Source organism: Eutrema salsugineum, unplaced genomic scaffold (assembly GCF_000478725.1).
Source record: "Eutrema salsugineum unplaced genomic scaffold, Eutsalg1_0 scaffold_15, whole genome shotgun sequence".
Taxonomy (NCBI): domain Eukaryota; kingdom Viridiplantae; phylum Streptophyta; class Magnoliopsida; order Brassicales; family Brassicaceae; genus Eutrema; species Eutrema salsugineum.
In genome coordinates, this window is record NW_006256867.1 from 753,239 (window position 1) to 770,243 (window position 17,005).

Sequence of the window (17,005 nt, forward strand, 5' to 3'; positions counted from 1 at the left end):
AATAAATTTGAGTTTACCGGTTTTGGTTTTATACATTTCGGTTTTTCACCAAGCGCTCTTCACATCCCAAGTATGGAGGAGAGAAACGTGCCGATGATGAATCCGCATGATTCCACCGCCGATCTTTTTACGGACTCTTCCTCCGCTGCTAATTGCTCTCACCGGGTACGTTTTCCGGCGAGTAATTATCGTTCCTGTGATTCGTTTTATTTATTTATTAAGTTTTGAGGAGTGACGATTCCTTTCTGAAAAATCCATTCTCAGCCGTTTGATGGAATCAGCAAGGTACATGGTGGCTGTCAAATCACCAACAATGAGGAAGATGAATCGCTTAATAAGAAGTAATGATTTCATCTCTTTCATGCCAATTGATTTCAATACTATCATCTTGATTATACTCATTACTGGTGAAAGGTTTCTACTTTTCTACTGAATTTCTCTTCTGTTCATCTTACACTCGATTTTTAGGTGTCAGATGTTGTTTAATTAATTGATATCTACAGCCAAAAAGAATAAGAAATTAGGTTCAATCTGCTTCTGAATGATTCCAAGTTTCTCTTCATAAACAAGGTTTTTTTTTTTACAGGGCTGCTTGTGACATATTCTCTGACGATGATGAAGATGATTCAAATTACAAGACAGAGCTCCATTGTCATCAGGATCAGGTACTTGTCTCATCCAATAGAGAAACCTAGTTTATAGGGAATGGTCACACACAACTTATGCATATACAATAAAGAAGCTCAGTAAGATTCAGCTAGTTGGTAGTATCTACACTCTCTTTCTCCTTTACGTTTCTATCTTTCTTCTCAACAAGTTACTTTCAAACACCAAAGCAATTATATTGTATGTTTTGATGTGTAGCGGAGGATGAGTTTGACATCGATTGTAGCGGTGGATAATACTGTACCTTACAACCCTCCCGTTAGGAGAACCATCGATCTCGGCCATGGAAGCGACCTCATCTACATTCAGAGGTTTCTTCCATTTCAACAATCTTGGACTTTCTTCGATTATCTCGACAAGCATATTCCTTGGACCAGGCCCACCATTCGCGTCTTTGGTCGATCTTGCCTCCAGGTTTACCTTCCCCTCTCTCTCTCTCTCGGTCATTTTTTGGAGTTCATATGATCCATTGAAGCTTAACCGTATCTCCTTGTGGGTTCAGTTGTATATTGTGGAAACTAAGGAACAAAGATTGCCATGGCTAGATTCAGCTTTTGTCTGAGAGAAAAAAAGTCCTTTAAAAATTTGTGTTTTTGTGGCTCTCTAATCATATGCATTTGCCACCTGTAGCCGAGAGATACTTGTTATGTTGCGAGTAGCGGATTGACTTCGCTCGTGTACAGTGGATATCGACCTCATGCTTATTCGTGGGATGATTTTCCACCTCTCAAGGAGATTCTGGATGCTGTATATATTAAAACCCCTGTGCTCTGTGTGTCCCCTTGTGCGCTCTAGTGGTTGTTGAAACTAACGTTTCTCACTTTTGTCTTGCCAGATTTACAAGGCTCTTCCTGGAAGCAGATTCAACAGCTTGCTGTTAAATAGGTACAAAGGCGCAAATGACTATGTTGGTTGGCATGCAGATGATGAAAAGCTTTATGGTCCAACTCCTGAAATTGCTTCGGTCTCGTTTGGATGCGAACGTGATTTTGTGTTGAAGAAAAAGAAACTTGAAGAATCTTCTCATGGTATGTGGGACCTTCGATTAATGCCATTAACTGAGTAAGTTTTCTGCAAAGCCATGAACAAACGTTTATGTTTTGTGTGTGAACCTGCAGAGAAAACAGGAGATGGTGGACCGGCGAGTAAGAGGTTAAAGAAAAGCAGCAAAGAAAATCAACAAACTTTCACACTGAAGCATGGATCGTTGCTGGTGATGAGGGGATACACGCAAAGGGACTGGATTCATTCTGTGCCAAAACGTGCAAAGGCAGAGGGCACTCGTATCAACCTCACCTTCAGGCTTGTTTTGTAAACCGAGCAAAGCATCATAGACAAGGTGTGCTTGATCATCATCTCCAGTCACATTGACTAGGCTTCTCATCTTAGTTCTTTGACACTAGATATAAACACTGATTCATTTGAAGAAGCTAATACTAAACTTGACGAGAAGATCGATAAAGAAGAGTGGCAGAGTTTTGTGTTGCGCCAGCCCTCTCTGTTGAACAACGGGACGCTTAGACATCTAATGTAAGCCATGTCTCTGTCTTCTCTGTTTGTTATCTTCTTCGTGTCGGTGCTAACATATTTGTGTGTCTGTGTTTCTGTTTGTGCAGGGACATACAAAATGATCAAAGATGTGATATTTGGATTTTGATGCCAGGAATGACCAAAAAAAGCTTCAAGCTTTAGAAAAACTTTTATCTTCTCTATTAGTCCAAATCATAACTGTTTTACATACGGTTTTATTTTTAGATTCAGTTTTTATAAAAAGTCGAAAATTTAAAATCGAGATCAATCATTAGGTTGTCAATTCTTTACTTAAAGAGTAAAAATGTAAAGCATCCATCATCCACTAAAATTAGAAAAAGAAAGAGCTGTTGACAGAAAAAAACAAAATACTTAAATAGAAGTTTGAAATAAGCTTTCTCGCTTCAAAGCGCTATTTACAGCGACAATTTAGAATTTAGCAATCATTTTCGATCAAAGAGTGAGAAAAAAGAAAGTGCGAAAGCGAAAATCAAAAGAGAGTTATGGAGAGAAGAAACGTACCGTTGAACAATCCGCATCATTCCACCGCCGATCTTCTCTCTTGGTCTGAGATCCGTCTTCCCGACTCTTCCTCCGCCGCGAATCGCTCTAACCAGGTTCGTTTTCCGGCGAGAAATCCTCGTTTATGTGATCCCGTGCTTCGATTATGTGACGACGAGTGGAAACTTTCGTTTCTGATTATTTTCCGTTTCTCAGGCGTCCGATGATATCAGCGAGGTCCTTGGTGGCTGTCAAATCACCAACAAGGAAGCCGAATCTCTGAATAAGAAGTAACAATTTTCATCTCTTTCATTTCATGCGAACCGATTTCAATGTTTCATCGTGATTTACTGATTGAGAAGAAGCACTTATACCTGGTAATGCTGAATTTGTTCATTTTAGACTCGATTTATGCCTGATTTAGGGTTTTCGTCTGATTAGTTGATATCTACAACGAGAAAGGAAAGAAATTAGGTTTTAATCTGCTTCTGATTGTGATTTTCTTCACGAAAAATGGTTTCATCTTCCAAGTCTCTTTTCAGTGTTTCTTATAGGAAGAACTGTTCTGGGCACAAGCTTAAAGAAATGACTGGTAGTGACTTATTCTCTGATAATGGTAAAGATGAACCAATTCACAAGACAATAAACCACTACCATCATGAACAGGTACTTATCTCAATCCATTTCTACTCTTTGTTACGTTTCAGTGGATGATAAATGGTAAATGATGTTTCTATGAAAATGGTTACTGGTTTCTGCAGGATAGCCAGATATCTTTTAGCGGTGAAGAGAATGTGACCCCTAAGAAACCAGCCACTTTAACCGAGGCTGCGAAGCAAAAGGAGTTGAGCAGGTCCGTACAAACCGAAGCAGATTCGAAGAGCAAGAAGAAGCAGATATCGAACTCCAAGACCAAGTCAATCACTGGTCATGACATCTTTGCGTCTTCTCTTCCTCCTCCTGAAAGCCAACCTCGCCGCTTATCATCTGCGACAAAACATGAAGTTAAAGGAAGTAAGAACACGGAGGAATCTGCGCCAAGGAGCTTGTGTGCATCTACTAAAGCCTCTAATGTAAGAAGTAGTGTCTTTACAGTTGTGATGATACTTGGGATGGCTAGAAACTAACAATTGTATATGTTTTCAACAGGGGCAAAGCGGTGGTAACAGACTGGTTACTGAAGAACATGCTTTGAAGTCATCAAGGAAGATACACAACCCAAAGTCTCAGGAACTCACAAGCAATGGTATCTTCAAATCGGATAAAATCCCTCCTGGTTATTCGGAGAAGATGCATAGCTCAGCTAAATTGCGGGAAATGAGCGGACACAACATATTTGCTGATGGGAAGTCGGAATATCGAGATTACTATGGTGGTGCGAGGAGACCTCCCGGTGGTGAGAGCAGCATTTCATTGGTCTAAAATGAGTCTTTTTGACTCTGCGTAAATCTCAGGCACTTAAGATCTGTTCAAGTTTTTAGGTTTTTTAGGATCTAGTTTTTTAAGTTCGTGTGGTCTTTTGTCTGATCGTTGTCACTCCTAATATAAAACTTCAACATGTGTTCTCTTCTCTCTCTGTTTCTTTATCTTTTTTTTTTGGCTCCACAACTTTTTATTCATCCTCAAAACGTTTACAACCCATTCAAATCATCCTCTACAATAGAGTTTAATCAATTTGGCACCATAGAATACAACTTAGGGACAATTATTCTATTAGAGAAAGTCTCCTTAGCTATTCTATCCACCACTCTATTTCCATCCCGAGGGTAGAACACAATCCTATGGTTACCAAGCCCGGCCAATAGATGTTTAATATCATGTGAATCACAGGCCAGGCTGTCTCATCCTTTAAAGCATCAAGCAGAGACTTAGAATCAGTTTCAAATATCACGTTCTCAAAATTTTGCCTCACCAAACTAAGAAAGGCCCATCTTAACGCCTCTGCTTACGTTTCTAAAACCGAATGTAACCTTGGGACTGTCCTTGCTCCTAACCATAAAACTCTTCCATGGTGATCTCGTAGCACCCAACCCACACCACTCTTATTATTTTGTTGCGACCAGGCTCCATCTACGTTGCATTTTAATCAATTCTCTGGAGATGGGAGCCATTTACCTCTGTGGGATGCAGCCAAGATCACCACATTTTCCTCATCTGTCACCTCTTTTCTATTAGCCCATCCATCTGCATCATCCTCTTTCGCCTTGCTAACGGTCTCATGAATCTCATGATCTATACCATTGAAGATCAGATCATTACAGTTTTTCCATAGTCTCCACATAATCCAAGGGGCTAACCTTGTTGCTTCAGATGCCATACTATGATCTTTGGATACATTGAGAACCCTATAAAAATTGGTGAAGAAAGAATGTGCCACCTCACCATTCCGAGTAATTGGGATCCCAGTCAAAGCCCAAACCAACCAAGCATAAGTGCATTGGAAAAGGAGATGATTCACAGATTTTTCCTCCATATGACATTGATCACAGATTGGGTTCTTGCTCTCCCTTTCTTTATCTTCATTCTTCTTTTATTGAGAGAAAACTCGAGACCAAATAAAAATAAAAATAAATTAACGACTCCCCTAGGGATCGAATCCAGAGTCTCTCCTTCTCTTCTTCTTCTTTGAAGAGGTTCCAATTTCCTCAGCAATCTCCACCGTGTTATAAATCTCAGCTTGGGTGTCACCACCACGTCCTTTCTAATGAAATTCAAATCTGAGTGACTGAGTAGGATGTGTTACTAAATCTCATTAGGCCTAAGCCATGTAGTCAATTCTTGATTTCTTGACTAAGCCATTAGGCCTAAGCTATGGAGTCAATTTTGACTAATTTTAGTAATCTTAAATAAGTTATGCGAAAATTGAATATTTTTAAGAGAAAAAAGTAAATATTATTGTGTACAATATACACCAACTAAAATTAATGTCACTTTTGGTTAGAAATGTTATTTGTTCATCTGAAAATTTAATAGAAAATTCTAATTTACTTTAATATCATATTACAAATGATGATATCAATCAAGTCGAACCAATTTAATTCCACTTAATAGTTAGAAACACGACAAATATTTTTTATATGAATGATTCCACAATAGATATTTCTAACCATATTACAAGGACTCATGATAGACAATTTATCTTTACCATTACCATGTTCAAGTTTCGATAATGACCATATAAGCCCTCTACTCATTACATTTTGGAATTTTGATATAACACATAAGTGCACCGTTTGTGCAAATCAAACTTAACCCAATATGGAGGTGAAATACATCCTCGACCTTGGAGATATCATTGGAGATAAGAAATCCATCATGTTTTGTAAGTTTTTGATTTTTTTTTCCTCTCACTTATGATTTTCATTATTTTTTATATCTCGAATGCCAATTCCCAGGCCCGATTTACAATGGCCTTAGATTTACATAGACTTCGGAATGAAAAAAAATATATAGCATGACAGGTATCTCTCCACAATTATTCAACCTCATTTACGATCCAGCTGAGAAGTATTGAATCTTGTGAGTGGGATTAACTCTTTATCCATTTTATACAAAATATATGTCAAAACCTCTAGAGCGTCTTCTTGCATGCCCAATGTTACACAGATAAAATAAGGACAAATAGGAGAAAAATATCTAAAAAAATTGAAGACTTTGGTTAAAGAGTCACAAACGTTTGTGTGTCGTAGATGTTTGAAGAACCCCATCAAACGTTTCCACCATTTTACACTATCAAACACTTAATCGACAAGATGCTTCTGAAACGTGTTCCTAGTGGTTATGAAACGCTTGCCGTAAAGATGATGTAGGATCTGTACAATGTCGGTTTTCCCAAAACAAAATGTGCTTTCGAGATAGCTTGAAAGATCCAAGACAGACTTGTGCGACTTGGATAAGTAGGTTACTCTATGAAATTCACACCATTTTTTCTGATATTATATATCTTTAAATCCCACACCTTTTTTTAAAAAATATATTTTCACAAATGTAAATATTTAGTGTACATAAACTAAATTTTGTTTGTTTGATGCAGCATATTGACATTGCCATGTCTATGATGAGAAAAAAATTAGCAAAAGCCCCATGTCCTTTTCGTAGTGAAAGATTGGCATTTTTGGATGTGCCATTCACAAAGCTGATATCAAAGCTCTACCCAAAGTTCTCAGAAAACCAGAGAAACTTTGACTGGAGCAGTGAGTTCATTGATTACTATAAAGGTGTTTTACCAAGGTGTGAAAGTACAAATAAGAGACTTGGCGTTGATGTCAATGATGTGTACCTTGTGCTAAACATTAAAAGTGTTCATTGGATTGTTTTGGCTATCTCAATTCCTCACCAGCACATTGAAGTGTATGACAGTATTATTTCGCTATCTAGCGATGATGAGATAACAGAGTTGGTGAGGCCATATGCACGTATGCTTCCATATCTTCTCAAATCATTGGCTTCACCAGCTGACCAATACGGTTTAAGTACTGATGAGTACACAGTATCAAGATGTAGAAGAATTCCACAGAACACTCAAACGGGTGATTGTGGAGTATATGCTATGAAGTATATCGAGTGTCTTGCGTTAGACATAGATATGAATGTTGGACTGTCTGATGAAAACATCAGTGATATCCAGCAAAAGTTTGCAACGGATATGTTTGGAGAAGCCAACCATTTTTTTTTTTTTTTTTTTTTTGAATGAATGTTAGATTTTATTCAAACCCAAAAAAAGGCGTTTTTACATCAAAGATGCGGTCTGTTTGTTAAATACAAAAAAACAAGAGTAGTAAAAGAGCTTGAATGAGACCAAAGCTTTTACTTCCAAGAGCAGCCTTCAAACAGTTTGTCGAGCCGCAACACATTCTTGGGTACCCGTTTCGTATCTTGAGTCCCCAAGAAGCCTGATTGAACTGAATCGATTTCGAATTCCTTTGTCAATTTCTCTGATCATTCTAGTCCCTGAAATAGGTGGTGACCCATGTCGTCGAGCATTCCGCTCTCGCCAGATTGTATAAACAGTAGATTGGAACAAATACCGAGCAGTCTGCTGTCGATGATTTTGACGATGTATTTCGGTAAAAATAACATTGAATTCTGCTGTCGTACAGGCCGTCTTTACCAATCGAGCAATCTTTTTTCCTCCAGATTGACCAGTGACATTCTTTAGTAGATGATAAGTGCAAATTCCACAATGAGCCAATGGATACACGTTCTCAATTGCATTAGAAATAGAACGATGTCTGTCAGATATTATTACTAATCTAGGAACATCTGATACAACAGACCTCAACTTGGTGAAAAACCACTCCCAAGATGCATCATTCTCAGAATCTACTATTCCAAATGCAAGAGGATAAATTCTAGAGTCACCATCCTGAGCCGTTGCAACTAATAAAACACCCTTATATTTCCCTTTCAAAAAAGTCCCATCCATTACAACAACTTTTCTCATGAACTCATAACCCTTGGCAGAAGCAGCAAACGAAATAAACAGGTACTTAAACCGTTGAAGATCATCAACCTCCAGACATGCTATTGCGTCGGGATTAGCCTTCTTAATCTTGTGGATGTCTACAGGGAGTTGAGCATAGCTACTTTCAAGAGTACCCAATACCTCTTCCCGAGCATTGTCTCTAGCTTTCCATATCTTCCAATATGTTGAATCAAGACCATATCTTCTTCTCATAGTTGTAGAGATCTCCCCTGGTTTCATATTTATACCAGCATTTCCAAAAGTTTCCAAAACAAGCTTACTTATTACTTTCGATGGAGCTTTTGGTCTACCAAATCTTCTAGAAAGGCATGTATGCTTGTCGATGTACTTTGTTACCCAAAAATACTCACATGACGGATTACTCTTTGTAGCTCGAACCATCCAGTTGCAGCTTGCCTCAACACACTTGACAACTAACAATTTAGTGTCTGACTTTTTAACACTGATTCTGAATTTGCGTTCAATCGAAAGCATTCGTATACTCCAAGACAACTCTGCCTTATTCTTGAACCATTGGCCCTTTTTAATGATTTTTCCATCGTTAAAATTCAAAGCTTCTACTTCTGTCTCATCATTACTATTCTGCCTCTCATATGAATTTTCAATCATATTTGCACTACTTTTTCCATAAACCACATATAATTCGCGAGAGCAGACATCAACATTTTGGTACTCTGGATGAACATTTTTTTTTTAACTGAGATGCAAAGACAAACATGCATCGATCTGCACATTTCAAAAAATGTCTCTAGTTGCCTATCATTAGTTACGAAGATAGGTGGAGTATCCTTGGGCATGTCTTTCATCATTGACTCAGGCAAGGCATAGCTAAGTTCTACCTCATCAACCAACTTATTCAAACCAAAATCTTCATGAACCATCTGAACCATATTAGCAAACTTCAAACCATCATTAATCGTGAATAATTTACCTCATTTTTCAGTATTCACGATGAATTTCCATGATTCCTTTTTTCACTTGCCATTCACCAAAAACTCCAGTTATATGCACCATTTTCCTTCGTAATAAAAACAAAACAAACCATTTTGAAAATAAAAAGAGAAGAATCATAATACCACAACAATATCATAAGAACGAAAAATATATATATATATATATTTTTTATTTGAGAATCGTGATTTTGACGTAGTGAGTTTGGAAAATGAGTTTGATCTCTGTTTCAGAGAATCTGAAGTTTCGACTTGTTAGACAAATTCAATTAAAAAGAATTTTTTTATTAAAATATTATTTAGTAATTAAAATAAAATAAATAAAAACTAACTAGATATTTTTGTGCGGAAAATCTAAGTATATATATTTTCAAAATATATTACAATTTAAATAATAAATTACTTCAAATTTAAATCATGATTAATTTTGTTATTTTACTTCCCAATAAGTGTAGAAAAAAAATTAAAATTGGTGTATTTTTCAAAATTACAAACTCATGATAAAGTATTTTCTCAAATTTTCTTTATTAAACAGGGATATAAACCTCGTCGACAAAACTTGTCTGCTCTGAAATGTTTATTAATTAATACTATTTGATTGATAAACTGAGCTGTTCAAAAAAAAAAGATTGATAAACTGCAACTTCATTCATGTGGAATTAGCTCAAGTTGATTGCAGTCATATTTTCTGAATCCTTAAAATTTAAATTTAACAAAGTAAAAAAAAAACTTCGATACTAAGAATTATTGCATATCATTTTTATTATTTATATTTTACCATCCAATCCCAAAACATCAGGGATTCATAACTGATTAATTTATAACTTTCAATCTAATGTATAAATTAGAACAATATTTTATAAATTATTTTCAATTCTACACAACTTTCATTCTAATATACAAGATTACTCTATGAAACATATAAACATATTAATCTAAGACTTTAATATTCATCAACCGGTTTATCTTATTTTATTAAATACAGACCACCCATGGTATGTAATTACGAACAATACAAAGTCTTTTATTCCATTTACTGATTACAATGATAATATGAAAGAACATGAATCTCAGGGCTAGAACATTACACCATAATCCAGATTTACTCATTGTCATCAAATCTGCAAGCACATGAACATACCCAACAAGTTAAGCAATCATGATCGGTTTTTTAGGTGTTTGTAAGTGAAAACTTATTGAGGAACAATCAACGTTTATTGGCCATGAATTCAGATTTTGTACAGATGTTTGGAACCATTATTTTATAAACTAGGTGAGTATCCGCGCGTATGCGCGGATTTTGTTTTGAATAATTTTTATTTGAATAAGTTTACATTTATAGTTGCAATGATATTATTATATAGCTCATAATAAGAACATAATAATTTGCTGGATTCATTTTGCTATTATGTAGAAAATAAGTTTTTCCATATTTTTTATACTAATATAAATATACTTTTTTATGCATGTGTTATTTTTCCATTCTATTTGCTAAGCTATGTTCAATATGAAATTAGAGAAAGATTTTGATAGTCAAAAATATCGAGCAAAACATGTTATATTTAAGAAAATATCATCAAAACAGGAAAAAAGCATAAAGAGACTATGATTTGGGAGTTTGTTAATTAGACAATTGACAAACTCCTATAAAAAAACTCTAAATTGAATTCTAGTAACTTTGTTTGTTGCATCTTATTATAACTATGTAACTGAAAAGCCAGAAATAAACTTACAACGAAAAATAGTGATATATTACAATATCTTTTTCTTGAACTTATACTATTCTACACCGTTAGCAATCGTAATGAAACAGATAGAACCAAAAAAGTATATAGCATCTGCCTGATTTATTTGACAACAATGAAAACAACATTATCATGGTCACGAACTCAGGGTCGCCGAAATTATTCATTGCATACTGTCGGAAGCTTCTCTTGGAGCATTGAAAACATTAACATTCATAGTGTAGGATTAGCCATTAGATATATAAAATATGAATATACCGTGATGCATGTGATACACTAATCAAATATTGCGAATTTGATGTCATTTTGGATCTGTCAAAAAATCTTTCTTTGTGTACTGTCGGAGAATCTTCATATTGACAAGAAATATAAATAAAATCAGGAAATAGAGATAGAAATATCTCATGCTTATGTCAAGTCTATTCGTACATTTTAAATAGAAACTAGATTTTACCCCGTGCATCTGCACGTGAATTTATCAAATTTTGTAATGTTGTTTATGTTTTCTTTATAAATATAATTTTTAATAAGTGACAAAATTCATTTTTTATTTATATATTATTTGTTTTTATTTTTTTAGTATTATTATGACCATGATCATAAAAAAATAATTATAAACCGATTATTCTATTAATAAAAAATACAGTTATTATAAAAATATAATTCTAACTCGTTCATTCTATTAATCCGTAAAAATTGTAGTTACAAAAACATAATTCTAACTCATCCGTTCATATTACTATATCATATAAATATTTACTAATTTTGATATAACTTTTAGCTTAATATCTTGCATGTTTTGATAATTTAACCTGCATCAGACCATATTTATAAAAAAAAACTTACCATCAAATTACCATATAATATAAATATTTTTCAATTTTCAATATGTAAATTTTTAGATTGATTGATTATGATTAAAAAAATACAATAACATATTCTTTAATCATATTTAGAATGAAAATATTATTTAAATATCAAATGTTAAATTAAATCTAAACTATATTTAAAAAAAGTCTGAAGTAATTTAACTTAATATCTAACTTTTAGACTTAAATATTGCAATTTTTTAAAAAATATTTTAAATTTTAAATTAAATATAACATATATTAAGAAAATCTTTAATTATTTAAATTAATATCTAATTTTTAGAATTAGTATTATATAGAAAAGAAAATGTATTTTTAAAAATATTATCGCAACAAAATAGGATAATTTTAAAACAGTTTTCAAATAATTTATTTTAAAAAAAATTGGGAATGTTTGGATGCAAGCACTAAAAGTGCTTTTCTTTTAATACAATAGATCGATGGCATAAGAATATGATTGCAAAATTTGATTGCCTCGAAAGAGAAGATAAAGAAGGGAAGCTTAATATGATCCAGTCTCTACAAGACTCAGAAGATGCCAATATGACAATTAAAAACCATAAGAATAAACCAAATTATTTCACTTAAGTAACTAAATTCTTCGGCTGTCTTGCTCACTCACGTGTTTTGGAACCCAAACGCCCAATTTTTTTAAAGAACCTTTTTTGCATTAAATTATTTTTTTTTGGTTATTTTTTATTACAATAATAGTAAACCGGATCAATAAACCGAACCTTAAACCCAATTAGGTCTGGTTTGGGAAACTAAACCAGTAAAATAAGAAATCAAAATCTAGACTAAACTGAAAGTAAGACCAGATCTAAACCAGAGACTGAAAACCCTAATTGCTGCAATGAAACTGCTGCTGATAGCTTACCACCAGTTCGATCTGCCACCATCATGTCCAGACTAACCCACCCATTTTCAAGCTTGATTCCTCCGCGGCTCCGCCTATGGGTTTGGTTGTCCACTTCCCTTGAAGGTTTTGATTGATTTGGGGGTTCCACGAGCCATTGTTTTTGGCCAACTCTGCACTGCACGATGAAAGTTTCAGCGGCAAAAAAAATGGAGCAACCCAAATTTATTGCCAAATCAAAATCTCATAGAGACCAAAATTGACAAATTGAAGAGAAAATTAATGACCTTTTTAAAATTTTTGAAAGCCTTTCATGATTGGTAAACTAAACGAAGACGTGAATTTAACAACGGATCAATGTATAGGACTTAGAAAAAGATTGAAGATGAAGAGAGATGGAGGGTAAGATGAAACGGCGAGTAATTGATGGAGGCATGACACCTTTGTTTGTTGATGTAGCTAAGATCTGCTTACCCAGGAATCTAAGCGGCGAGTAGTTGTCATTCGACACAGCAGAGGAGGCGGCATTAAATTTGGCCGACGGGTTTTGGAGGCTCAATTCGACAATATCTATCCCGCAAAGGAGGCTATTCATGGAGCTGAGTTTTTTCCCTTCAATCCTCTGTTGACGCGAAGCTTGAAGCTATTTCCCAGAACTTGGCCTAAACACAAATGGAAAAGAAGAAGAATTTTTTTCTTATTGGAAATGTTCTTTTAACCGATGTGAAACTGAAATCCTCGCCTCAAATGATGGAAATATGAAAAAAATTGAGATTCTTGCCTCAATGATGCACAAACCATAAACCCTTTTAAAGTTTTTTTTTTGACTATTGGAGTTCTCCATTTTCGTTATGATTACAAAGCGAATAGACATACATTGAACTTGTAAATTTTGATTTTTACGAATAAAAATTGTAGGACATATGTCATCTTATGAAGTGCTGACATGTCAATAGGAGGAAGAGAGTTCAGCGTCTTTTATATAGTAGATTTTTGGAAGACCAATTTTTGTGCATTTATTGGTTTAGATGATTAAGAAAAGTGTAACGATTGATTTTTGGTTATTTATGTGGCTACCTTATTTTTTTTAATAAAGAACACATCTAATCATTTCATTGAAACTACAAGACTTGAGAAAGTATATATATGACTGAAATTTCAAACTTCATTACCAGATAAACCATCCATATAATTATTTAGGTACAAGTACTTAGGAGGACATAATATCTTATTTTCTTAATATTAATGAACATCTTCAGTTTTTTGTTTGCGACGAGGAACTTGATGAAAATAAAGCTTTTGAAAATGCATTTGGTAAAAAAATCGGACTCTGACAATCCTGGATGGAAATAAAGCTTTTGAAAATGGATTTGTTAAAAAAGTCGGACTCCGACAATCCTGGATGGAAACTTATATTGTATGAAAAAATTGATTTATCTTTTAAATATATGTTCTCTTTTTACAAAAGTCAATTATAAACAACGAGAGAAAGTCGTAAAAAGAAACATATCAAACATGATAAATTATTGTGGAGCCCATCGTCACTATTTACGCATAGTAACTTAAACTTTTTATCTTCAATATAAACGAACGATTCGTTCGATTGTAAATCATCTCATCATCAATTAAAAACATCTTCTTCCTCTCTCTCTCTCATCCTCCCGCTCTCTCTCTCTTTTACGAGTATACTGTTCTTTTGCGGATATAAAATTTTGTCTTTATTTATATTTATCTATATAATAAATTATACCTATTATTATAACACTCTTTACTATTTTATATATGCTTGTTTTGACTTTTATGTTCCTTATTTTGGTCAGCCTAATGCTTATCTTGATCCATTGCAACCTCAAATCAGTCACAACAAAAGATGCATCAAACATACAAGAATGCAAAACTATTAGGGAGGATTACTACACTAACCTTAGAAAGTATCTATATTACTGGTTCGACGCACTTTTATTTTTTTTACAAAACTAACCTAGCATACCCAAAACACCATTTTCGCATTTGTTGAAAAAAACCTTATTACGAAAATGCCAATACTTTTTTAATGCCACGTAGGCAGATTTATGCACTCAAAATTTAATAAGTCTACCAAGCAATGGCGGTAGACTTATGAAACTTTGGTCAACGCAGAAATTTTGTTGGTAGAGTTATTAGGGCGATGGTAGATTTATTCAAGAGTTGGTAGAGTTTTTAAATGTTGGTAGACTTTTCTTGGTAGAGTTTTGACGATGAGATGTAGATTTATTATGTTTCGGTAGATTTGTTGTTATGAATGGCAGACTTGTCAAAAGTTTTGGTAGACTTGTTAACAAAAGCGTTGACTTTCTCGCATAGTTGACTTTTTCGGTAGATTTATTGACAATGAAGTAGATTTATTTTCTGATTTGATAGACTTATTTCCTTTAGCGGTAGATTTATGTGGAAAAAGTTGTCAATACGTGCGGTAGATATATCTGTTTAATGGTAGAGTTATATATAGTTGGTAGAGTTTTCGCTATTGTAGTAGATTTGTTTGACTTGTGGTAGACTTATTTCACTTAAAATTCATTCTGGTGAGTGGTAGATTATATGTTACATGAGGTAGACTTACAAACTGTTGGTAGATTTATTTGTTTTGTGGTAGATTTGTTTGTTTTGTGGTAGACTTATATTTTAAATAAATTTCATTCTGATTTGTGGTAGATTAATAATGACATGAAGTAGACTTACAAGATGTTGGTAGATTTGTTTGTATGTTTGGTAGAGTTTATGTAATCTGGTAGACTTATCGGCCGTATGGTAGACTTTGTGAAATAGCAATGTGGTAGATTAATTAAGTTTGGTATTTACAGAGTTAACCTTGATCTGGTAGACATATGACATGCTTATGGTAGACTTGTTTATATGGTAGAGTTATTTGTCATGCTTGAGGTAGACTTAGTAGTTAATGTTTGGCAGACATTTGACTTTATGGAGTAAAATTACTTTTTTGTCCTAAAAGAATTGTTCTATCTACAAAAAAACCTATTGTTTGGTAGACTTATGGTTGCAGTGTTGTACGTCTTGCAATTTTCGTCCATATGGTAGACTTATGGTAACGGTAACCATAAACCGTTACCAACGAACCGTCGCATCAATTTAGAGAACTTCTCTTGATTCATTTCCCAACGAACAGTCGCATTGATTTCGAGAGCTTCTCTTGACTCGAGTTCTCTTGTGAGTTCTCTAAATCGAGACGATTCGAGTTCTTGTGAGTTCTCTATAAATACCACAACCGAGACGATTCATTTCCCATCCCGATTTTCCTATGGCGAATCTCGAGTCGCTTCCTTCTGATCTTTTGTACGAGATATTGTTAAAAATATCTTCAAACTCGTATGCGGATCTTTGTCTTGCAAAAGTTTCGTCGAAAACACTTAACAACATCTCTAACGAAGCGGGTTTTCTTAGGAATGTTGATTTAATCAACATTATCTTGCCATGGAAGTGGGATGTTCATGGAAGGGTCGGTGCATTCTTCAGTCGGTGCTTGGCGGCAGGAAATCCATCCGCCCAATTGCGAAGAGGTTTATCGCTGATTTTCTTCGAACATAGCCTCCAAGCAGGGTGTGATTTCATTAAAATGGCATCAGACAATGGATTTCTCATGGGTAAGTACTGCCACACTATGTTACATCTAACCATGGATGGCACATCAGAGGTATTCAACTCTGTTAAAGCTCTCTCCCGGGAAGATTCAAAGAAAATGAGATTGACAATGGAAAAGATCTTCATGCCTGCGTTCAATTTCCAGAAGCCCGAGGAACTGGTGGAAATGGTTTTCCAGGCTTATAAAAAGTCTTTAAGTACAAGGATTTGTGGTTCTCTCAAAGTACCAGACATGCAATGGATGGGAGATGAATACCTACTAGAGACGTATGGGGATCAACTTTGTGAATCCTGCTTCTGGAAATTGGAATGTGCCAATTTCTGGTAGGTAGTACCGTCGTTTGCTATGGATTGGCCACGTTGATTGCATCAGTAGTTGTACTTTCATGTTTGTTGAAAGACTTCTGTTAAGTAGATTTGTTTTTATTATGTAGTAGATTTATATGAAAGTTATGTTGTGTTATTTATGTTGTGTTAAGTAGATTTATGTGCTATTCATTTCGAAAGCTATTAATTATAACAAATCTACCAACAATATAATATAAGTCTACCATTCGTTCGACAGTAATTGGGAACATGACAAGTCTTTTACAACAAATCTACCAACAATATAATATAAGTCTACCATTCTACTTAATATAAATCTACTAAACATAAGGAAACGGACTTGTACTTAACATATACGCAATGGCTGCAAACACGAACAGCAACGCCAGCATCAAGTAGTGATCACCTCTGGCGTTTGCTCCATCATCCAAACAAAGTCG

General features: G+C 34.6%; 3 protein-coding genes across 5 annotated transcripts; 2 read left to right on the forward strand and 1 right to left on the reverse strand.

Moving 5' to 3' along the window:
- Positions 1 to 55: 55 nt before the first annotated feature.
- Positions 56 to 2,420, forward strand: LOC112088161 (DNA oxidative demethylase ALKBH2). Of its 3 annotated transcripts, none has more exons than XM_024158425.1 (9): positions 56 to 165; positions 265 to 341; positions 587 to 665; positions 865 to 1,080; positions 1,297 to 1,413; positions 1,502 to 1,694; positions 1,785 to 2,005; positions 2,070 to 2,196; positions 2,283 to 2,420. In XM_024158425.1, exons 1-7 carry the CDS (start codon positions 73 to 75, stop codon positions 1,979 to 1,981), a joined length of 972 nt encoding a protein of 323 aa, XP_024014193.1. In that variant the 5' UTR covers positions 56 to 72; the 3' UTR covers positions 1,982 to 2,005; positions 2,070 to 2,196; positions 2,283 to 2,420. The 3 variants fall into 3 exon arrangements, with proteins under 3 accessions (XP_024014193.1, XP_024014195.1, XP_024014192.1); XM_024158427.1 differs by having other exon boundaries at positions 2,094 to 2,196; XM_024158424.1 differs by having other exon boundaries at positions 1,785 to 2,196.
- Positions 2,421 to 2,629: 209 nt separating this feature from the next.
- LOC18021746 lies at positions 2,630 to 4,266 on the forward strand. Its single transcript, XM_006404621.2, has 5 exons — positions 2,630 to 2,813; positions 2,914 to 2,987; positions 3,240 to 3,363; positions 3,459 to 3,770; positions 3,847 to 4,266. The coding sequence occupies exons 1-5, from the start codon at positions 2,700 to 2,702 to the stop codon at positions 4,117 to 4,119; spliced, it is 897 nt and encodes a 298-aa protein (XP_006404684.1). The 5' UTR covers positions 2,630 to 2,699; the 3' UTR covers positions 4,120 to 4,266.
- A 517-nt stretch (positions 4,267 to 4,783) lies between these two features.
- LOC112088183 lies at positions 4,784 to 8,791 on the reverse strand. The gene is made up of 2 exons (XM_024158468.1): positions 7,795 to 8,791; positions 4,784 to 4,929 (listed from the first exon to the last, which is right to left on the reverse strand). The coding sequence occupies exons 1-2, from the start codon at positions 8,789 to 8,791 to the stop codon at positions 4,784 to 4,786; spliced, it is 1,143 nt and encodes a 380-aa protein (XP_024014236.1).
- Positions 8,792 to 17,005: the final 8,214 nt, after the last annotated feature.